At 41.4% G+C, this 23552-nt stretch overlaps 2 protein-coding genes across 2 annotated transcripts; both read left to right on the top strand.

The window, feature by feature from the left end:
* Positions 1–4839: 4839 nt before the first annotated feature.
* LOC129784880 (uncharacterized) lies at positions 4840–12100 on the top strand. Its single transcript, XM_055810470.1, has 2 exons — positions 4840–5087; positions 11961–12100. The coding sequence occupies exons 1-2, from the start codon at positions 5049–5051 to the stop codon at positions 12054–12056; spliced, it is 135 nt and encodes a 44-aa protein (XP_055666445.1). The 5' UTR covers positions 4840–5048; the 3' UTR covers positions 12057–12100.
* Positions 12101–12370: 270 nt separating this feature from the next.
* On the top strand, positions 12371–19249 carry PTP4A1 (protein tyrosine phosphatase 4A1). Its single transcript, XM_027787892.2, has 5 exons — positions 12371–12511; positions 14018–14110; positions 14405–14535; positions 16194–16268; positions 17637–19249. Exons 1-5 carry the CDS (start codon positions 12407–12409, stop codon positions 17752–17754), a joined length of 522 nt encoding a protein of 173 aa, XP_027643693.1. The 5' UTR covers positions 12371–12406; the 3' UTR covers positions 17755–19249.
* The last annotated feature ends 4303 nt before the right edge of the window (positions 19250–23552 follow it).

Genomic DNA, 23552 nt, shown 5'->3' on the forward strand with positions numbered 1-23552 from the left:
ACAAAGAAATTATCATCAGTGGAGAAACATAAAGCAGCACTCATTTAAATTGTAACTATTAATGAAATTTACGATTTCCAGGTAGGGCAAAATTTAAGACATTATACATCTCCTTTGCAATATAAATACTATGAGGAGTTTGAACTAGCTAAAAAAAACCCAAATAAAGGATCTTCTATTAAAAGCCTCCTTTTCCTATTAAATTCTTACCTCAAGATGTGAAAACCTGTATTTTGTAGTTTACGACCTCCTTTGCATCACAGTATGAAATTTCACCCAGTGACTCTACTGAAGCCAGTAACTTGTATTTGTCATAACGTGAATTTGCCAGCCTTTTACCATCCATTCCACCTTACTCTTCGAATTAGGAAACTTTTAGAAGCTTGTATTTTTCCCTTGTGAGATACCACTGATCTACTTTTTGAGTTAAATAGGGAGTCCTTTACATGTTTTACTGTTTCCAGTTTTTGAACACTTTTTCCAGCTTTGCATTCTCACCAAGACATCACTAAGACATGGCTGTGTACAGAAACAATTAACGCTGTCCTGCAGTTGCTTCTACTCCATCACCCTGTTCACCCAAAACCCAGATCATAGGATCCGAGAAACACCATGGCACTGAACCTAACGTGAAGAGTGAAAGAAGGGCTGAGTAGGAGCAGTAAGTGTAAAGGCAGGAGTAACAGGGCACATGAAAAATGCCACACATAAGCTCCAGACATATGGTTGTTTTTTTAATATCAAAAAATAAGGTAACTTGAGAAGTCTGTGGTCAACAGAACTGCATATGGTATTTCAATAGTATCGATGCTATTTAAAAATAAAAATCCCTCCTCCTTACAATTTCATGCTATATATCTAGGATCACGTAAGGGTCATTTTTACTGTTACTATAACACAGCCCTGGGAGTTCATATTTACTTACTTGTCCATTAGAATCCCTGGACCCTATTTAGAGTAACAGAAACTTTCTGAAAAACTTACAAATCTTGCTTGTGTTCCTGTTTCTAGCTGCATGACTTTGCAAGTGTCTGTACTAAAACACGTCTGAGTGAAGACAAGTTACTAAACAATCTAGGTGATTCTGCACAACTGTGTCGACATCATTGTTACATGCTATTCATTAGTTTTTGCACCAGTCACACTTGTCTTTTTCGGTGATCTTTGATTGCACTCCTTTGATAAAACTGTTTGAAAACATGGACATTTAGTGTGTGTTACGGCATTACAGTTGCCTTAATGCCAACCTCGTAACCTTATCAAGCCATTAAGACAGCTTTCTTTACAATAACTATTTCCCTTAGAACTACATTGATTTGCATTAATTATATTATTATCCTTTAATTCTTTTTTGTTTTAATCAGCTTAATCATGTATGAGTTTTCTGTTAGATGAGTCTAACCCGGTCACAGTCAACACACTTCACCTTTTTAAACATTGGCATGACACGGGCATAAATACAGCCTTCAGAGATTTTACCAAAAAAGCTAAGTCAATATCAGCAAATCAAAGATCTACCCAGCAAACCCTCAAGCGTGTATGGACATGGCATCAATAACTATGTAAAATTCCCTATTCCATTCAAATTTTAAATAGGATTAGCCCACATAAACGCAGTGAAACTATATCCAAACAATACTTAAATTCAGATTCTATTATGTCTCTCTGGTATACAATTGCTTGGATTTTTTACGCGCATGTAGTGATACGGCAGATTCAGATGAATGTCAGGAACAACCGACTTCTGTCTATAGGGACTTAAGAATTTAAGTGTCTGCAACACACAAGCACATTAAGAATCAATATTTTTATTTAGTCTTTGAGTAACATTTCTATTAGTTGATACATAAAGATACATATTTCAAACATAAAAATAATATTTTAAAGTTTAGCTTTCATGAATCATAGAGGCAGCACTCTCAAACCAGAACAGATGTACTAGCAAGAAATTAAAACAAACCACTTCAAAGTGATGCATGGACAGCACATTGCTTCCTAATTTTATTAGGATTCCTCTTCTTGGCAAAAATGTCTAAGAAAGCATATGAAGTATGTAGACTTTTACATAAAGAAAGTGAAAAGGAGATTTTTTTTCACTACTGTACTTCAGAGAACAAGGCAACGCCAAGTTATCAGAGATTACAAAATAGCAGGTTTTATAAAACAAAAGACAGTAATTATAAGGTATAACTTATCATTTGGTTTTTTGAAACTTCAGTATTCTTTAAATTGACTGGTTTAATGCACAACTTCCTATTAAAACTTTCCAAATATATTGATAATAGTCAAGCAGGTAAGGGCTGGACACTTCGGTTATGCCCAAATTTTATTTTTGACTCATATTGCCTCAAAAATATATTTAAATTTTTTCCTACTATAGCCTCTTATCATAAAAGTTATATTAATCTTCCTAATACCACAACAATGGTGGTGATCACATCTTTGCTTCACAAACTGATTAATATCAGTCTCTTCTCAATTCACCACACATTTCTCTTTACAACTTTTTTTTTTTTTTAACCTTTAAATTTTTTCAGGGGTCTTGTCTCTTTCTGTTAGTTTCTGTGCCTTCAACCCACCTTGGTTCATCACTTCAGTAGCTGGCACCTTGTAACTATCCACTTGCCTATCTCTCCCATCTTTGACTTTGTCCTATGTTATATGAAATAGCAGACCATGTATTGCAGTCTGCTTCTAACGCTCCAAGTATCTCTTGTCCTCTCACAGTATAAGACACAGGAACTGCACCTTACGTGCCAACTAGTGTGACATAATTAATCACAGCTAGGGGGTCCAGACAGAGACTATCATAATAAAAATCAATATTAAATAGATAAAATGACACAGGCATTCTTTCCTCAAAAAAACCCAACACCCAAACAACATGTGGTTTTAGACTACAATATTTCTGAGCTAAATCATTTCTTCTTAGGGTATCTAATTACAAAGAACTGCCAATGACTCTTATTTCCAGTGTAAACTACTGTGCTACAGTACCGAAAGGATGCTGCAGTAGAAAGCAATTTGATCCTAAAATCCTAATCAGTTTAATGTGCAATGAAACAGTAAACAAAAGCTTGCATTGCTGGGAGCAAAAAAGCCCCCAAAAACCAACAGCATGGATTAAAGCAGGTAAAGAGCTGTTTAATCCATTTCAGAACTCTATCCAGAGCAAATTCCTCAAGCTTTATTGACAAGACAGAAGCTGTGTTGACTCTCTCCCACCCTGCCCCAGGCAAACCTTCCTAATATTGTAACCATCGGCAAATACACCATATTCCAAGCAGCCATTTACCTTGGGATCATCTTCCTATTTTACAGGATTCTGAGTACATTTTCAAGAAGTTTTAAATGGAGAAGTGGAAACTGCTGCAAGTTCACCAGATGTGTGCCCTGAGTCAGTCAATAAATATATAAGGAAACTGTAAATAAGCACAGCCCAGATAAGCTAATTATACTATCCTAGCAGAGACATGGCTCCTGGTCAGAAATTAGCTTATGCGCACCTGAAGCCAGGTGGAGTGCAAGGTAACATAGACATGTTCTGACATGTTCTGAATAACAACTCTAGCGTCAGTTACCATGGAAACCTCCTCTGAACAAAACATGGTTTCTGCAGGTTATAAAAAATTAAAATTTGGGCAAAACCACAAACCAGCCATGCCTTTGTACAAGCAAACACAAACGGCCGAGATTCAGAACTGTTTATTTTTGAGATAAAAAAAGCAATTTCTGCAGACTCTTGTAATCTGTATAGCTGCAATAACAACACGTGCAGAAGAAAGGGTTAACCACTTAAACATAACTAGGGCAGTATCAGACTAACTGAAGCTAAAAATAGCCTACTATTTAATAAAGCTAGCGCTGACCCACATTTTAAGGTGTTTTCCAGGTTGACGGTGTCCAGCTGGGGACTGGCTCCCCCGTCTCCCTCAGCTGCAGACGGCAGGGATACCGCAGGTGTTTCCCACCGCCGGGTCCCACCTCGGGAAGCCTGCCTTGCAACCCCCGGGCCTCGGCAGGCAGCGTTCCCTAGGACGGGGCGGCAGAGTCCATGTTGTGTCCCACACCGCTTCTGGCCTACTGGGCCGACCTCCCATCTGTAAAACCAGAAATCACGGTTTTTATCTCGACTTATAAGCGCAGAATAATCTGCGAACGAAACGCATTAAGAGCTTCCGAATAGCATTAAACTAGCAAAAGAGGTTTTGCAACCCGAGCGCGGAGGGCTTGGGAATTACCACGCGTGCAGAGCGCCGGCCGGCGCCGCGCTGCGCCCCTGACGGCGGCGGGCCGCAATACGCCACCCGCGCCCCGCCACCCCGAGCGAGCGGCCCTCCCGCTGCCCCCCGCCTGCCCGCGCCGCCTTCCCCTCTGCCCCGCCGGGCCTCTGCCCTCCGGCATCCCCCTCCGCCAACAGGCGGGCTGCAGCGGCCGCGGAGCGCCAGCCGGCCGCCCTGCACCGGAGGCCCGGGGAAGAGTCTAGAACTCGCCGCCCCTAGAGGAGCCGGAGGCTGCGCCAGGGGCCTCCCGGCGAAGTCGCGGCGGGCGGGACTCCCGCGCAGGGCGGCCCCGGCCCAGCCCCGGCCCAGCCCCTGGCGGCGGTCCCGCGCCCGCCCGCGCGTCCCGCGCTGCCCCCGCCGCGCCGCGCCCCTCCCCGGCCCCACCGCCACCGGCTTCATTCACTAACCGGTTCTCGCCGGCTGCCTCCGCCTCTCGGCTCCCTCGCGCCTCCGCCCGGCCCGCCAGCGCCACGCCTCGCTCCCGCCCCGGACGCGCTGGCGGCGCCGCTAATTGGACGGGCGCGACGCTCGTCACTGACGTGCGTGACTGAGGGGCGCTTGTGCGGGAGGCGGCGCCGAGTGTCCCTCCCGGTGCAGCCGCGTCCGCTCCGCGCCAGCCCGCAGAGCCGCCCGCCGCCGCAGCTGTATGGTCCATCCCCGCTCCGCCGCCGAACCCCCTCCGGCAGCTCCGCGGCCTCCAGCGCCTCCGCGTCCTCCTGGTTCTGCTCCTCCTGCCCCCGGCGGTGGCGCCCGCACCCCGGCTGTATGATCAGGCTACAGTCTTCAATGAGTAACCATATTCCTGTGAGTGCTGCCCGCCCCCCCGCGCCCGGGTCCGTGTCCCCCAGCCCCTCGCCCCGCCGGGCGTACGCCCCGCCGCCTGTGCCCGGCTCCCGCGCCTGTGTCCCGTCCCCCCCCCCCCCGCCCTCGCCCCCCTCCCCCGTCTCCTCCATGTTGTCTCTTTGTTCTGTTGCCCGGGCCACGCCGGCTCCGGGCGGCTGCTCGCAGCGCCGGGTTGCGGCTCCCCTTAGGCGTGCCGCAAAGGAGGCGGACCGGCCCGCCCGCAGCGCGGCTCGGCCTTCCTCCCGCCCCCGGAGCCCCTCTCCTGCTCTGGGCTGCCACTGCCCCTTCTCGCCGTCTCTGCTGGGAGGGTAGGAGGGGGCGACCTGGCCGCGGCTCCTGAGCGGCCCGGCCCGGGCACAAAGCCGCTTTGTGAGCCTGGCGGCCGCCGGCCCCACCCGCCCGGGCCTTCCCCGCGCCGCGGTCTGGCGGCGTCCGTCGGGTCGTGCCGGGGCGGGAAGCCGCCGGGAAGGGCAGCCGCCCCTGCAGCCGGGGCTCCCGCGCCCCTGGGCCGCGTCAGGCCGGTGGCGCGGCGGCGGCGGGGTCCGGGAGCCCCCTGCCGGGGGGAGGCCGGGGCCGGGCGGCGGCTCCGGGGGACAAGATGGCTCCGCGTCGAGAGCCTGATCGAAGCGTGATGCGAACCCGTGACCGCCGCAGCTGGGGCGACGGCTGGGCCCGCGGGGCGGTGTCACGGCCGGGACAGCGTCTCCTCGCTGGGGGAACGCGGGCGAGCCGAGGGCCCGGCGCCCCGCGGCGGATTGACGCGGCGCTCGGGGCTTTCCGGGCAAGCCGGGGCTTGCCCGTGGGCGCCCGCCGGCCCGGTGGTGCGGCGCTGGCGGCCGGCTTGGCTGGCTGGGGCGGCCGCGCTCGCCCCCGCCGCGGCCCCACGTGCGCGGCCGCCGCCGGGGCAGGGCAGCCGGGCGGCCGCTTTGTTTGCGGCGTGCCCGGGCGGGCAGTCAGAGCCGGCTGCGAGCGAGGACGTGAGTCCTTTCCGAAATGAGCTTGATGCAGCAGAGGTGGGGTGCGCCCGAGCTCCCGTATGCAGCCGGCCTTGTTGAGGCTGGGCTTTTAGATGGCTCCTCAACGGGAGAAAAAGTCCGCAGAGGAGTCATTTTGAAGTACACGTGGAAGTGGATGTTTCTGTAACAGTCTGCTGTCGACCCCCAGAAGCTCACGAATGCGAAGTACCTGAATTTTGACCTAACCTGCTTTTAAGACCTTGCATTTGGCTTTTCAAGGAAGGCATTTCCTTCTGGAGGTGCGTCACAGTTCAGCGTTAGAAGTTTTTGCTTTTCCTCATATGTGTGCGTTTTGAGTTTTTTTGAACTCCCTTAGTAATCTCTGTTTCTGTGCTGCCTACCATCTATAACCATTAAGCACAGCGTGTATTTAAGTACAAGCAATGCAAGGCTTGCCGATGGTAGTATGCCCTACAAAAGCAGGGAAGCAAGAAAGGCAAAGCCTCATCAAAATCGGGTAATCTGTGGTAGTAGAGGTGGGGTTGGTGGTTATGCATGGGTCTCGATTGCTGCCTGGTAGCCAGCTACACACGTTGCAGATATTATGAGCTGACAAATGCAGTCTCTCCGGTGCTAGGGTCCTGTGAGTCTGGTGTTTCTTACTGCTTCTGAAGACAACTTTCCAATATGTCTACCTGCATCTGCAGAGTCTTTCCAAACCAGTGACTCAGAAGTATGAGCCGTGTCTCCTTGTAATCTCATAAAGCTGTCATCAAAACACCTGAAGAAGACACTTAAATGTCAACTCTTATTATTCCATTGATGGAACAGCAAAGAGGTTTGAAATTGTCTTACAGGAACAAAATCATTTCAGGGGAAAATGTGGAAGAAGCAATACAGAAATGCACGACCATGGGAGGAAACATGAGAGTGAGAAAGAAAAGTGACAGATATAGCAGGAGCCAAGGGAGAAGGATGTCATTGTCTTACCAAAACTAGAAGTGTCAGTAAGGTAGTAAATAAATAGAATTCAGCTTTATCTAATAACTTCTGTCTTGTGAAACCTTCCTGTTCTAACAGAATATGTGCCGCGGAAGAGTGTTGGATCCGGTGTGTAGGCTGACTGTATGTGATCACTTCTTTTAAAGATAACCAAGAATGCCCAATTCAGGGTATGACTGAGTTCTAAACTAGTAGCAGATTGTCACCTTATTTAAAAAAACTTAAACTCATTCTATCAGATCAGTACAAGAGGTACTTCTGTGTTAAATGTAAGTCAGTAACTCCTTACAGCTTTCTTCACAGATCCAGCTCTTGTTTGGCACTCATACCTTTATTAGACACAATAAAATACAGCAATAACTGTCTTTGCATGCGTACGCTAAATTTCTTGTGTTACTGTTTAAAACGTAATGGAATAATTTTTGAGTACAATGACAGGATTTACGTAGTTTGCTACTGTAGTGACAGTGTTCAGTAATTTTGAGAGTGACTGCTTTCAGAAACTCCAGAGGATACATTAGACAAGGGTATGGAATGGCTTCTGTGATATCATATTTTCCCTGATACCTGTTAAGGCTTCTTTCCGTGGGTTGGTTTTGTTGGGTTTTTTTCATGGTGCAAGCAGAAGAACTAGGAACACGGTCACATGGCCTCAGTTTCATCATCTCTGGAAGTTGCATTGACTTGTTATACAGGAAATTTTGAGATAATTTTTTCTTCCCCGTAAGCTGTGTGTACTTGAACCACAAAAAAATGCTTCCTTGACAGAGCATGTTGTAACAAATTTATGATAAGCTTTTGGAATCTCCCATCTGTGATACATCAGTGTATTTTCTGAGGCCTTGGGTCGCTTTCTGTGGTCCAAAACAGGTAGTGTTATCACGGTGGGTATCATAGTAAGGCATTCATGTGTCCAGTAGATAGAAGATGCATCTTGTCAACAATACCCAATGAAAGTGTGCCTCTGCCTTGCATAATGGCTCTGCAGTTTGTACCCTTTACTCGCCCACTCCTCCTTCTCTGCCTTAGCAGTTGCTGCTTAGGCCTTGAGTATTGAGAGAAATTCAGGAGTATTTGTTCCTCTGCCCTTCAGTAACTTTTTGTTGGGTAGCAAGTTAGAATAATTAATTTATTTGTAGGTGTTCTTAAATTGTAATGAAATGTTGTTAGTTTTCTAGTTTTGATCATGTGGTTTCGTTGGGTGAGTGTGTGGCAAGTCTTGACTTCAGAGAACGTGACACCACCACATAGTTGGTTCTGGGTATAAATGTTTCTGCTGTCAGAACAGGTGGATTGGGCAAGTGTGAACCATCTCGCATGTTTTCTGAAGGTAAACTGTTATGTAACTGTATAAATCAGTGCTTTTGTTCACATGCTTCTCAAGATGCTGCAGCATTGTGAACAAGAATGTCAGCAGCATGGGATAAACTTACACCTCTGCTTTCCACATACCAGTAATGATCTAAAAGATTACTTTCATAAGCGGTTTTTACCAGACAGGTCATTTTTCAAACCCATAATTAGCATACATGTGAATCTGCTTGTCAGTGAAGACAGATAGTTTAGCTTCCTGTCCCGAAGAAGGGCATGAATTAAAGCTTTTCTTTTCAAGATGTCTTCCTCTTGCTTGAATAAACTATGCTCTAATGTCTCCTAGCATAAATGGTAGTAGATTGTACAATTATCACTAGCATGATTTGGATGGGATACCTTCTCTTAATAGGCATATTAACCTTAGTTTTGTTTTCTAAGTTTGTTTTGATGGATCTAACAGTCTAAACATTGTTTGACTTTCTGTTACTGATAGAAACTGCAGCTGCTGTTTCCAAAACTCTTAAGGAAAACGCATATGTAAATTGAAAAGAATACGGTGGAGTACCCAACTTGATGGTACAAATGATGAGTTGGTGTCTTTCTGCTAAACAAACTTCTGCATACAATACTATGCGTTGGGAGTTTTACTTATGCAGCCTTACGCTTTCATATGCTATCTTGACTTTGTTGATAGCTTACTTACTAAGCAGTTAACTGAGACCATACAGTAATTTTAAAATGGTATTTCCAAGCCTTTCAAAAGTTGCTTACATCATTTGAGTTCCCCCTAAGCCCCAAGGTGATCTTAATTACTGCAACAGTCTTTACAGCCGATTTTTTGTCTTCCAGGTCTTTTTGCTGAGGATAGGTGAAGCCTTGTACTCTGGCTTAATGCCATAACAAACAGCATGACAGTGTACTACTTGTCTTTAATTTTCGTTTGACTCCCAGAACAGAACTAAATTGGGTTGGCAGAGCTGTCTTGGGATGGTACAGTGTGTTGCTGCCTAAAGGAGTTGCTCTGCATGTGGAGCTTTCTGGCTAGCAAGGGTGAGAAGTGATGGCATCAAAGGAAAATGTGAGCTTTGCTCCTTTGTAATGTGGCAGCAGCAGTTGCCAAGGCAAACAGTGAGACTCAAATGCATGCTTGGTTAAGTCCTTAGTTGTGTGAATTAGTAAGGTGCTGATGTGTCTAATTGCTAACTGTTAAGTCAGTATTAACAGAATTAATTCATTTGTGGGGGTTAATTACACAGAGAACTCAAACTTAACATTGTATAATGTACTTGCTTCACCTTTGTATAAGAATTTGAACTGTGCATCCAGTCTCTAGATGTGATTAACAGTCTGCATTAAAAAAGTAGGATTTATTATTTAACTAATGCTGTGCTGCCTGACCTCCTCCTTACGCCCATTATGAGTTTGTCTGGTACTGTATTGAGTAGTCCTAGTTGTGTACTAAGGGCAGCCTGTCTGCCAGACTGGATGAATCCTCCTTACTTCTTACTTCCTACCTGCCCCAGGATGTTAACTGTTTCCAATTACTCTACATTCTTTATTCCCAAAAATCTCCATCTTCCAGATTGAAAGGTCTGTGTTTTACCCTTACCTTTACTTTTTTTTTTCTGACCCCATTCTATCTCCTCAAACTCACTTGCATGCTTTTCTGTTTTTGACAGCTTAAATTCCCTCATTCTCTACCAGGGAAAAGGACAGGTTATGATTCCTGTTAGCAATCTTAAATAGAAATGAACATGAGATCTGCCAGTACATGCAAAAAGCAGTACGAGAGCTTGTGCAGCTGTATCTGCTTAAAGCTGCCCTGTCCCTTTTTGCTGTTCTTCTTAAGCTAATTGAAATTGACTTTAAATAAGCTATCTTAGATTCTTTTTTGTTGTTGTTGCTATTTTAGGTGTACGCTAGCTCTGGTCCTAGGAGTCTTGAGTCTTTTTAATGCATACTTACCTTCTTCTGCTGGGGTATGGCTGGTGTGTCAGATGACAATTCTTGGAGTTCTTGCGAGTCTGAATTCTACTGGTTCCTGTTACTCTGTTGCCTTAGACTTCAGAGGATCCTTCTTACTCCTTTTTCACACCTATTAGTTTTAGAGTTCTCACTGCCCCTCAAATTATCAGAAATAAAAACTGAAATTTTTTTTTTGCAAGTAACTGGCAAACCTAATCCTACAGTCTTTACAGAAACGGTGATGGTATTGTCTTTGTAGTGGCAGCTAAGTGCATGTGAAATCATCCAATTAGTTTGTTTCTGCTGACTTCTTTCTCATATTTGTTGGGTGGGGTGGTGGTGGTGAGGGTTTTTTTGGGTTTTTTGCAAGCTGTGCCTGTGATTAAGGCACATCCTTACATTTCTTACCCAGAAGCTGTCTGAAAACATGAAAAGGATGCCTGGAGGTGTTTGGTCTGCTTTTTCTAAAGGTCCTTTGCAACACTGTGATGCGGTTCTACTCATCTGCTACAGTCCAATCTCAATGATTTTTATGTTCTCTGATACTACTACTCTGTTACTGAATTTCCTCTCTTCTGGATTTACCAATGGAGCAAAGCCATGTCTACAACATAAAACATTGCTGCAGTTCTTTAAACTGTAGTTCACTTAAAGAACTCCCGTACTGCTAAATGATGTTTGAAGTTCTCTTCTAACCCAAACTATTCTGTGATTCTATACTGCTTAGAAAATTCAACAATTATTAGACTGCTGGTCTGTTGTGACTTCTGCTTAATGCTAATCGTTGTTAGAGTTGTAGATGGTTTAGTGCCTGTGGTGGAGTCTTGGTCTGACTCGGAATCCTAGATGGCAGTTAGTAACTGTGACTTACTTGCATGTAGCTTTGTCTTCTGGCCCTTTGGTAAAGTATGTGAAGACATTGGCTATTATCAGGACTTACGGTGCAGTTGTCTTTAGGACCTGATTTTTTGAATTTTCCTCATGGTTTGGAAGCTTTTCAGCACAGGCTGCTGGTTTGCTTTGAATGGGAAGGTTTGAGTGTAGACCACTGAAATACTGTCTCTTTCCCTTTATTTTCTTGTGTATGATTGCCCTGATGATATATGTGGATGGATGCATAGAGCTGGTTTGGAGTTTTAAAAAAAAATCTGAACATTGCTACAATGAAGTTACAGCTTCTGTTTGCTAGAAACCAGATTTATGAAGGCAAAGAACTGATAATTCTGTGTCCCAGCCAGAAAATAACTTTTTTTAAAAAAAATCACGCTTTTAAGAAAGAGTAAGTCTGTTATAGCAATTCTGTGTGTTTAGCACATTTGAATTGGTATTTTAATACATTTCAAGTTTTGGTGTTGAAAATAAATTTAGTTAATACAAACTTTCCATATAGGGTTGCTTCAAGTACTCCCTGCTAAGAAAGGTAACAGGACTCTATTATGCAAACCTGATTCTTAGATTATGAAATAAACCTTGTGAAACTACTTAGTTGTTCTGGTTTTATTTTTTTCATTTTATAATGCTTGGTGTCTTCAGAATAACCTTGCTCCACCTGTGCTCATGGTTTGTTTTTTGTGGTTTTTTTCTCCTCTCTTTACAGCAGTTCTGTGGTGTTCTTGGTCACACATTTATGGAGTTTCTGAAGGGCAGTGGAGACTACTGCCAGGCACAGCACGACCTCTATGCAGACAAGTGAACTGTAGAAATTCATTACTACTCCACCAAGAAGCCCCCCTAAGAGTGGTTGACCAGGATAAGAAGTATTGAATTGAAATTGGCAGAGCATTTAACAACAGAATTCAGACCTGGATGGGGTAAACCTCAGTGCACTGCCTTTCTTTTGCCTCAGTATTACTGGATTGAAGAATTGCTGCTTCTTGTTAGGAGGTTCATTTCATTTCCCATTGCTCCCAACTTCATACTTCCAAGCACTGAGATTTTCACGTGGAGTATAGTGAAGTAGACTTCAGTTTCTCTACATCACTTCTGTATTAGAATTTTTTTTGAATCCTTTCATAATCTTGTTGCATGTTTAATTAAATCAATATGGCCCGAATGAACCGCCCAGCTCCTGTGGAAATCACTTACAAGAACATGAGATTCCTAATCACACACAATCCAACCAATGCAACCTTAAACAAATTTATTGAGGTAAGGCCAGGACAGAATTCTTACTGATGTACTTTTTTACTGCCTGAACAGCATGCTATATTAATAATTTCTTCTCTACTAATTGATAACAGCTGTGGAAGCCATATGAAGAGGTACTGAGACTGTTCATACGTATATTGACTTATTTCAAATACTGATGCCATGTTTCAAAGACCTATGAACAAATCTATTCAGATATAGTTTGGCCTTCACAAAAACGTACTTCTGAACGTGAAGCAAAGAAATAATTATACTGTCTAGTACATTGTTTATATCTGCAAACAGGAATTATCTGGCAGTAGGGACTCACATTTAGATTCATCTAAAGTGGTGTAACATTTCCTTGCACCTATTGCATAGTGAGTAAAAAGAAAATAATTCACTGTACATTGTGGATTAGAACCTTAGGAACAAATAACAGGATTGCAATATGCTTTCACTGCCTATCTCCTTTCAGTATCAGCACATCATGGTTCTAGTGTAGCTTAAGAGAATCCTCTGAGTGTCAGTGTCTACCTGAGTGAAGTTTGTGGTGGTAGGCTTGCTCTGCATCCAGAGCTGCTGAAGCTACTTTTAAGTATTTTGGTACATGCTGAAATTGTGGTTTGGCATATATAGCCAATATGTGAATTTATGATCTAAACCTTGCACCTGGCATGTTGGAGTTATAAAATGCACAGTTAGAAGTGTATGCATGTATGCTAACAGGAGGTTCCTCCAAAGTTACCTCCTTGTAAGGTCTAAGCATTAATATTTTAGGTGTATTATACCTCTGTTGCATTCAGTGTGGGATAATGTACAAGAAATACAGTGATATAGCATTTGTTTGCTGTTATAATCTCACAACTAGATGAAGTATGCTGAGGTTATGTTTCAGTCACTACCATTGACAGTTAGTGTGAATGATGAATTATTGCAGGGAGGATGAAGAGTGACTGTGGGGTTTTTTTGTTTGGTTTTGTGGTTGTTTTTTTTTTAAATTGAGGCTAGTAGAAAAATGAAAAGTTAAATTTTTATTGTTCTCTAGTTATGGTAATTCAGGAGCTGGAATAAATTATTGTCTTGTGCTCATAAACAGTAAGACGCCTTACAAACCTGTTTCAAGTAGAGGGAGAGAAGGGGAAGCTCTAAACCCCTCCAAACTCCTAGTGAAGCATGTAGATTTGCAAACCAGGAAGCTTCCTGTTCCTTTAAAAGGAATGGTCTTTTGGAGATGGACTAATTATTTCATCAATATCTAGAACTGACTTTAAAAGAAAAAAGTTTGGTCCAACATAACAAAACTTAAATCTTAGCTATGTTTGCAGAAGAGCTTAAAGGTATCTCGCAATAGCACGCAGGGTTTAATTTATTTCAGCTTTCTGTGTTCTATGCAGGGTGGCAAACATTTGCATGAGTGTACTTACTGAAAAATGTGGAATGAGTTAATAAGCTAACGTGTTGAGAAAATCAAACAGTAAATTAAATCAATTTACTCTTTACAGCAGGTTTTTTTTCACTCCCTAGGAACTTAAGAAATACGGTGTTACGACAGTGGTAAGAGTGTGTGAAGCTACTTATGACACTGCTCCGGTGGAAAAAGAAGGCATTCAGGTTTTGGTAAGTAGTGTAGAAGTAGAGTTTAAAAATAACCCACCCCCTGCCAAAAAAACTTTCTTTTCACACCACCTAATTAATTCTACAAGTGTATTCCAGCAGTGATGGAGGCAAAAGCTGAATAGACATCCTTTCTTGTCAGGAAAAAAACCTGGTTTTGGACAAAACCACTTGCTCAATGAAAACAGATTGAAAGGAATATATTCGTAATATTGCTATGGTTATTCTGTTGGAAAACCATAACCTTGAGTAGTTCCCTTGGCAGTCAGCTCTTTTGTGTGTTCTCCTATATCCTAGGATTGGCCCTTTGATGACGGTGCTCCACCATCCAACCAGATTGTTGATGATTGGCTAAACCTCCTTAAAGTTAAGTTTCGTGAAGAACCTGGTTGTTGTATCGCTGTACACTGTGTTGCTGGTCTTGGAAGGTAGGTAAAGTTTTAAAAGATCTGTTGAATTGCCATCCCTGGTCAGACTTGTTAAGATCTAGTACAAAAGTTTGAGGCAAATGTAAAATAGTCACATATCCAGTATTGGAATGACCTTAGAAGTAGTTCAAACAGCAGGAAACTGTCGTATGTATATATTGGCCTTAAAGGCATTTTAGTCCACAGATGATGCGATTATCACAGCTCTCGCACAAAAACTGCTGAATGAAGTAAACAAGTATATTCCTGTACCAAGTATATGAATGAGTGTCCCATTGATATTTTTTGTCTTGCTGTGTTGTCTTATGGATTTCTTCTCTATATGTCTTTCTAATGGATTTGGGTTTTAGTGACCCACCTGTAAGTTTCCTCTTCATCTCCTTTTCAGCAGTATTGCCAGTCTCTTTGTACCAAGGTATCATTAGTGGCTAATGGTTACAAGTGGGATGTTCTGGCACATGAAGACCAACTTGCATCTACCACGTATTTGAGGGATGAAGAGTGTTCTCCGGAGTCCCGAAGCTCCATTTCTGATTCATCTCTTAACACTGTGGCTCAACATTTTTATGGATAATACTAAATATTCTGTTCAGCCCCATTCCCTCTGTCTGCTGCCACTGTCTTAAACAAAATAACAGCTGTGAGAACATAATGGTTTTGCTGCTGTTGTTCTAGACTACCTGAGAATTAGACCTGCTCAAAAAGCAGTTGCCATATTCTAGCCATGGATTTCAGCATATCCAGTATAAAATGGAGGTTTCGTGTCTTGCTGTCCTAAAGCCTGGCTTATCCACTGTTTGCATTATGGCTTCACACATAACAAAGTTTACTGTAGTGGTGAACGCTACCAAAAGAAGGCTGCTTTGGCTGTTGATATAGCTGTTGGATTTTTGCTCAAAATTGGGCAGTTAACTAGTTGAAAAGAAGATTCCAGGTTCTTATCATATAAGGTTTTTTAAATCCCTGAACATAGAAAACCACCTAAGCTTGCTATTAGATGCACATTGTTGCTCGTGTGTGGAATGGGGGCTCATCTTGATATTTTTTTAGCCGTAAATTACTAAGGTATTTGAGTTTGATTTGTATCAAAGCTTTCCCAACTGAAAACTGTATTCTGTCAGAAGAAGAATACTGTGGCAAGCAAGGAAATCCTCAGGCGTGTGCAGCAGCCTGTGGATTGCAACTGTTCCTAAAATTTGTGACGCTAGTTCTAAGACTTGTGAGTTTTCTGTTGAGCCTGACCCCTCTTCTGACATGCTTTGGAGTCCTGACTGCTTTTAAGGATGCTTCTTTGTGGGAATAGAAACCCATATGCAACTCTTTTCCAGACTCAGTTGGCTTTGAAACAAAGGGGTAAAGATTACTTGCATTTTATTCCTGCTGTCCTCTTCTGTACTGAAAGTCAGGTGAACAAAGCTAAGGTTGGCTAAAGTTAATTAAAACTCTTCTTAATAAGGACAGGTAGCTCAAAAACAGATGGTATAATGGTTCAGTTAATGTAGAAATGCCTTTTGCCTGTGTTCTTTTCTTCCCCAGGGAAGAAACATCAGATACACGGAAGGACAGAAAAGAGAACTGGGGAAAGTAAACTTTTTTTTTCCTAAGTATGCATTGGCAAGTGCTAAACTGAATATATATATATTATTTTTGTTTACCAGAGCTCCAGTCTTAGTTGCTCTTGCGCTGATAGAATGTGGAATGAAGTATGAAGATGCAGTGCAGTTCATAAGACAGTAAGTATGAAGCTAACTTCTAGCTCAGGGGTCCTCAAACTTTTTAAACAGGGGGCCGGTGTGCGGATGAAGTGGCAGGCAGTCATCTGCGGCTGCTTGGTTCCCCCCCAACCCCCGGGGGAAGGGGGGGGGGTTGGTTCTCTAAGTACCAGGGGCCAGATTGAGGGCCCTGGGGGGCTGTATCCAGCCTGCGGGCTGTAGTTTGAGGACCCCTGGTCTAGCTGTTTCCAAGATTTAACACACTAATACATCCTTGAGCACTAAAGGAAATTCTGAATGCTGTTGTCTTTTACTCTTTTTCTGTAAGATATTCAGTACATCTGAACTTTCTAACACACATAGTGCAAGTATAGGACTTGGTCTGTGGGATGGGTATTTTCTGTTCCTGTGGAAACCAGAATCAGTAAGTAATTATTTGAGCCAGTTTGTTTAAAAAAAACCCCCAAAATAACCCACTAACATTCAGTTACATCTGCAGGGTTATCTTTTTTTATACTTGAGGATACTTTTGAAGTGTAGGTTCTGTCTGCTAGCTAGACTTAACACTCATTCATGTTTGTGGATCCTTTCTTCTGTATTGGATCAAAGTGTGCTAAATGGTTCCTCCTAGTCTTTTCTGGTAGTCTATCAAAGAAAAATATTTCTTTGTGGAATTTTTAACAAATGTATCTAAGTGGAATGAGAACAATTTTAGTCTCAGCACCTTAATTTTGCAGGTTTCAACTATATTATAAAGAAGCTGTAGCTCATAAATAAACAGTACCAACATAACTTCTTGCATAGTTGCCAAGCATTTAAAGCATTAAATTCAGCTTGTATATCTTAACAGGCTGGTGTATACAAACTGAAGAGTAGGAAGCCTGGTAGATATTCCAAACCATCAACAAAAATTTACCCTTCTTTCACACGCTTCTGGTGTGTGAAAACCAAGAAAGCTCAATCTCTGTTCAGCTTCTTATTATGGGGAGTTACAATGTTTATGTACTTCCTTAATATTGTAGTATTCCTCATAATTATTTCAAGAGACTGAATAACTTCAGCTTTCTTAAGACTACCATCTCACATCTGCTCTATAACTTCCTTTTGAAGTTTTGTCTAAAGATATAAGATGTTTGGGTTGTGTCTATCAGAGGCTAAAACATTGTCTAAAATGTTATGTGCTCCTTTGAGCCTGTAGTCTAAGAAGGTATTTCTGAAAGGAAGCTACCACCCTCTTTCCTGGCACTTATATTTTAATTATTCTTATTTTGGTTACAGTCTTAAATTAATAATTGGTTTTAAGTGACCTAAAAATATTTTTCTCTAGTGATATTATTTCACCAGGAAGTAGATTAATATTCTGTTTAAAATATTTTTTCCTCTGTCTAGGAAGCGGCGTGGAGCTTTTAACAGCAAGCAACTTCTGTACTTGGAGAAATACCGCCCCAAGATGCGTCTGCGCTTTAAAGACTCCAATGGTCACCGAAATAATTGTTGTATTCAGTAAAGCTCAACAGCCTATAGTACTTCTTTGGGAATAAAGGATGGAAACTAGAATTAAGCAGACTGCATGCCAAAGACATCAGTCTGATATTTTTTTAGTAGTTAAGGAAGCTTCCTTAGGAGTATTTAATAGGCTAAAGGCTTAGTAGAAATGCAATGTCTATGTTTAGGTAAATATCCATCTGTTTGGAGACCCAGTAAATGTTTTTGCTGTACCCAGTTTCTGAGCTGTCTCCTTGTTTGTTAATTATGTAATTCAGTTCAGCTATCCTTTAATCATGCCATTGAGTCTTACCCACCTAGTTTCAACTACTAAAAATTGGGGTACTAAAATAAATCGGTCTGTAGAGATTAGGTGCCAAAATACCCAGCATATCAGCTACATGTTTTTCCTTATAAATGATCATAGTTGTGATAATGTGAGAACTGCCAGCTTATCTGGACCTTACTATCTTTTGGGTTTTTTCTACAGTCATTTCAATATGGAAGAATACGGCCTCTAAGGTAGTCTTGCCTGCTCACTGTATGTTTTGTCTCCCACAATCGCACTAGAATTATCAGGATTTGCACAGTCTTGTCTTTTTAATACTATGAACTACAGCAACTTTTTACCCCAGCATCTGTACTTTTCTGTTACCTGATCCTGTCCATTTTACAAATCATTACTCTCTGGTTATTCATATAGAAAATCTTTTAAATTGTACAGAAGCACACAAGTCTTTAATGTCTCCAGACAAAAAGCCTTACAGTAAAATTAATGTTGGCACTTCATGTGCAACTTAACAGAGGGCCTGAAAAGGTTGGGAGGGGCTATTTAATATTTCTAGTAAAATGTTGCCTTTGTCTTGTGCAGGAAGTATAGAATATGCCCTTTACTTTAGTAAATATTTTTTTAAAACGTAGAAATGCTTTGTTATTGTAGCTAAAAATTCTTAATTGGAGGATTTCTGAAAAATCTTGTAGTTTCTTTTACTGTACTTATTGAAAGTTGTTTACCAACTATTGCTTTGTTGAAAGTGTGATTTTTATTTTTTTCTCTTGTTTTTCTTGAGTTTCTGCTATGACTTGGGCAGACCTCTGTAATATTTTGTATGCCTTTCAAGCTGCGTAACTTAATATTTGGATACTTGATAATTTGTTTTATTATGTAATTGATAAAATGGTGATGTGTATTAATGTTAGTTCAACCATATATTTATACTGTCTTGGGAATGTGTGGTTATAGTTCTGTGGGAGAAATAATTTTGCCAGTGTTCACCAGCTTGTAAAATCTAGTGCGAGAGCTTAAACATCTAAATAAATACTGAAATGCACTTAAATCTGCTGAAATGCTCATGACTTTCACTTATTTTTGTGTACTTTGTCAGCAATCTTGAGGTGCCTAAATTCAGAATCTATCCAGGCATCTGTTTTCTTCTTTTAAATCTTGGCCTGAATGTCTCCTTCGCTGTAATGTTTGTTGTTTGTTTTACTCATAAATAAATGTGGACAAAAATTAATAGTAGAAAGTAAGGTATTTCTTTATGTAGCTTACTTGTGCTTTCCCTTCCCCAGTACTAAAATAAGTTACTTGCATAGTGTTATTGAAACTGTCTTTGTAGTGAATGCAGCGGAGTATGCAATCTGTAAAGTCTGGAGAACACTTGTATCAGTAGCATTAGAATTTGATTCCCACATAGTATGATACAATGCTTCTTTGTCAACACTGAAGCTATGTCCAAACAGAAGATAGAGTAAAAAATTGAGCTGACTTGTGTGTGAGTTTCCAGGGTAGTAAACAAATTTCCTAATAACTGGAAAATACTAAGTAGCCAGCTGAGGTGCTGTTCTTCTTGCTGATTATAAATAAGCTCAGGCCCAGTTCTGCTGAGAATTAAGCTATGTTTAAATGTGTCTTGCCCTTCTAAATGGTGAGATAGGATGCTATGTACAACATGAGCTTCACTGAGACTTCTGAAGGATTGCTTTAGGAAAGGTTTAGTCTCATAAAGAGCGCTTTGAAATTCTGTATCATTTTAAAATGTCTAAAACTGAATATAATCTAACTTAGTCTGTAAAGCAGTAAAATAAACTCAACTAGTTCAGTTTTCCTTTGGAAATTAAACTTGGTTTAAAGGGTATTCTGATTAAAGGCATACAGTTTTATTTAGCTGAGGAAGTAAGGCCTTTTCTTTTGGAATGACATCCAAATTCATCAATATTTCTAGTGTTGGGATGGACTAGAATTTATGAACGACTGCAAAGACAAAAGCTATAAAAATTCTGTTACTCAGCAGTACAGCAGGCTCATGTAAACACTGGTTTAACACATGTTACTATACAAATTGAGTTAAAACTAATTGGTTATTCATGGGACTAGGAGGAAGCTGTAAAACAACTACCAGTGAAATACATAGGCATTTCTTTCTTATTTAAAATTACTAGTGCTGTTTCTGCACATACATCAGATTTTGTTGCGTCGCCACAGGATTGAAATGGGTAAGGAAGGCTGCATTTAGACCCAACGTGTTGGCGATGGGAGCTTGGTCCTTCAAACTCTTGATACTGGGTTTAATTCCAGTTTATTTCAGTAAATGGGGCTCTAAAGAGGAAAAATTTGCATAATGAGTGTGTCTTTAAAGCAAAGATCAAGTCAACTTCTGAACTGTTTCCACGTTGAGACATGAATCCCTAAGGAACTGAAATGTCTCTTCCTCTTGTCTAAAACACGGACATTTGGGGGACTAAAATGTTGATCATACTGAAAACATGAAGATGAGATAGCAGATGGAAGTACATACAGCAAGTTAAATATTAAGTTCTATGTAATTTCTATGCATTCACAAATAAAAAGGAAGAAAAGCTTAAGTGGAATTACTGTATCTTCACTTAAGGCGGAAGCCTCTAAAGTTACATCTAATTTTAGATGCTTGGAATGACTGTCACCGTTTTGTCCTTTCTTCAAGAGTTACGTTGCAGTGCTTGGTTATGCAGTAGCACATTTTTGTCCTCTGCCAGGCTTGTGCTGCGGACCTAATGGCTTGGGTAAGTATGGTTTGTAAATGGTGGTACTATTTACAGGATTCCTTAGCATGTAGCAGAAGTTAAATATTTATGGGAAATAAGGGAAGAGGGAGAGCATGATCTTGCAATTACTGCAGCAGAAAACTAATGGGTTGTCTATATTATCTGTCATATAGTAGCTAAATAATGCTGAGGAATGACAGTTAAACAAAATAGTCTCTTACTGGATATCCAAAATCAGGTATAAACGTGATTATTTTGAATCTGGTTCTCAGAAGTGCTGACCAGTCAGTTTCAGCTGAAGCCTGTGAATATTGTACTTAAATACATATGAAATTATGTAGTACTACATATTCCTGAACAGTCCTGAAGCATTTCAGACCAAGTACTCAAAACCAGTTAATACTTCTGACTGTTAATCTCCCTGGTCTTCAGTTCTCCATGCATAAAAATCCATTCGTTCCAGTCCTCACATAAGGAGGGCAGTTGTGGAGATAAGCAGTAATTTCTGAAGTAGTCAGACCCATCTCTGTTACTGCAGAAGAAACAGTAGGAAAATACGTAATTCTGTATTGAGTACAAATTCTAGGTTAGTCTTAAGATCTTTAGTCATACGAAAAGTAAAGCACTGCTCACACTTGTGAGCATTGTTCATCCTGATAAGTGAAACAGTGGAAAAACTTGTGTAGTTAGATACTTGTATTTGAGAGGGCCGAGCTAAGGTTTCGTAGTTGACCTTACCTGTATCAATTTTAAGCTTCCGAGTGCTTATCTGTGCAGCATTAATAACACTAGTTTTTCAATGTTGTGTGGTTGTTTTTTTTTAAAACTTGTGCAGTGTAATTTACATAATTACTGAGAGGTAGTATTCCAAATATTTTTTATTTGTTGGGATTTTGCTGTATCATTAAGCAAGTACTTTAAGTATGGGTGAGGTTGTCAAACTGGAGAGCATAGCAATCTATTTGGAATGTTATCTTTTTGTACATATTTGTGTAAACCCACTGTAATAAAAAGAATAATTATACTTTGCAAGCTGAATTCGGAACTTAAATTCAGGCTGAAATTTGGTGGGGTTTTTTAATAGCTGGGAGGGACTCATCTAGACAAATGTCGACTTCTACATGTGAGTAGAGGCTTTTGTTACACTTAGTGAAAGGGATTTTGCAATTCTCAGGCAACTAATTATGTGCTAAGAGAGAGGTTAAATGAAGAGCGCTCTAAAGGTGAAAGCTTAGTCTGTAAAGGGCGCATGGGACAGCAAATTCTATTTGCGTTGTTGGCATCTACAGGTAGATTAAATACATCTCACCTAACCTATCTCAGTGCAATAGTTCAAAGCATCAGGTAAAGTATTGGGTATTTCTGTTAACATACCTTGCACTTAATGTGTAATAAAAGTGGATAATTATAACCTGATTTGATTTTTATAGATAATGATTTATGCTACAGGTAACTACAGCATGCCTTATTGGCATTATTTTCCCATTGATGATTGCCTGCATGAATGCTGTTAACTTTGATACTGTTCTAATGCATTAAGTTCTCAACACATTGATAATTAATTATGTCAATAACAACACAAGTTACTTATCAGTGGAAAACATCTTTGTGAGGTAATAGTGGTTAAACAGTGGTCTGACAGGAAACGATAAGGACAGCACCAGAAGATCAAGTTGCCTGCTTCAGTTTCTGATTCAAATGAGAATTCACTCAAAGCATAGCTGAAGAAAACCAGGTAACACAGTGGTTAGGTACATGGGAATGCTCAACAAAGAAATACTCAAATAGTAAAGAGATTCAGTCCCAACACCACATGTAACCTGTGTCAGTGTAACAAAACCTAAAGAAGTATATGGAAAGGGTATTTTCTAGTGGGCTGAAGTCTTAGTTCCACTTTATTGGTGGAGTAACAGTAGTATCAGATCCTTATCCTTCATAGAAATTTGTCAGCAAGTTTCACAGATGCTGGTTCCGAAGAAGACAGAACTTTAATTATTTTGGGGCTTTGGAGGTGAAATAATTGGAGACAAACTCTTCTTCCCAATCCACAGGACTACAGTTACGTACTGATCTGAACAGGACAGTGCTGCTTCAGCACTGTCACACATTTCACTGGCTGGTACTAATAAGAGACTGCACACTCCTCAGTTTGCCTTCTTCAATTCCCCAGTAAATCTGTGCATCACAAGGTAGGGCATGCAAACCCTGAACTTACCTTTAACATTTCAATTCAACTCTACAATAACTTTGAATTAATCCTAATAAAAGCACATAAATAGGTAATGGGGACATAGCACATCTGCAGAACTGTGAAGGTATTAACTTATACTGCAAGTACAATCATCCCTTTAAGCTTGAAAACCTTGTACAAGGTTTTCTAACGTAATGCACACCCTCCTATCCAAGGGATGGGCTACCTTAATGTCCACTGTTTGGTACGGCAGGATTCTCACTTCTCCCTTCCTTCTAACAGGGACTTCCTTGTAGAATGCTATGGAGGATGGGTACCTGACAGGAGCTACGTAGCCTTGATGCTCTCAGGCACTGCCTCTGGTCTCACCACATGGAGTGTCTCTGCACCGTGCCTTCGTGTCTTTACCCAGTCAGGATTAATTTGGGTAATGGGCAGGCTCTTTTTTGAGGCAGACACTTTGTGGCCATTTTCCATTTTAATCTAATCAGTCAGTCAGTTTTTATAATACCCCATCACTTTGTGTTCTTAAGGAGGCTATCCTGAGGGAGATCGTGAAAAGTTCCCCACATTTCTGTTTAATCACAAACCTGTTTTTTACTTCT

Source organism: Falco peregrinus, chromosome 7 (genome assembly GCF_023634155.1).
Source record: "Falco peregrinus isolate bFalPer1 chromosome 7, bFalPer1.pri, whole genome shotgun sequence".
NCBI lineage: Eukaryota > Metazoa > Chordata > Aves > Falconiformes > Falconidae > Falco > Falco peregrinus.

Coding starts and splice junctions, on each gene's coding strand:
- PTP4A1 (XM_027787892.2), top strand. CDS start 12,407: ATGGCCCGAATGAACCGCCCAGCTCCTGTGGAAATCACTTACAAGAAC. Junction 12,512..14,017: donor CCTTAAACAAATTTATTGAG/GTAAGGCCAGGA, acceptor TTCACTCCCTAG/GAACTTAAGAAATACGGTGT. Junction 16,269..17,636: donor GCAGTGCAGTTCATAAGACA/GTAAGTATGAAG, acceptor TCCTCTGTCTAG/GAAGCGGCGTGGAGCTTTTA.
- LOC129784880 (XM_055810470.1), top strand. CDS start 5,049: ATGATCAGGCTACAGTCTTCAATGAGTAACCATATTCCT. Junction 5,088..11,960: donor CAATGAGTAACCATATTCCT/GTGAGTGCTGCC, acceptor CTCTCTTTACAG/CAGTTCTGTGGTGTTCTTGG.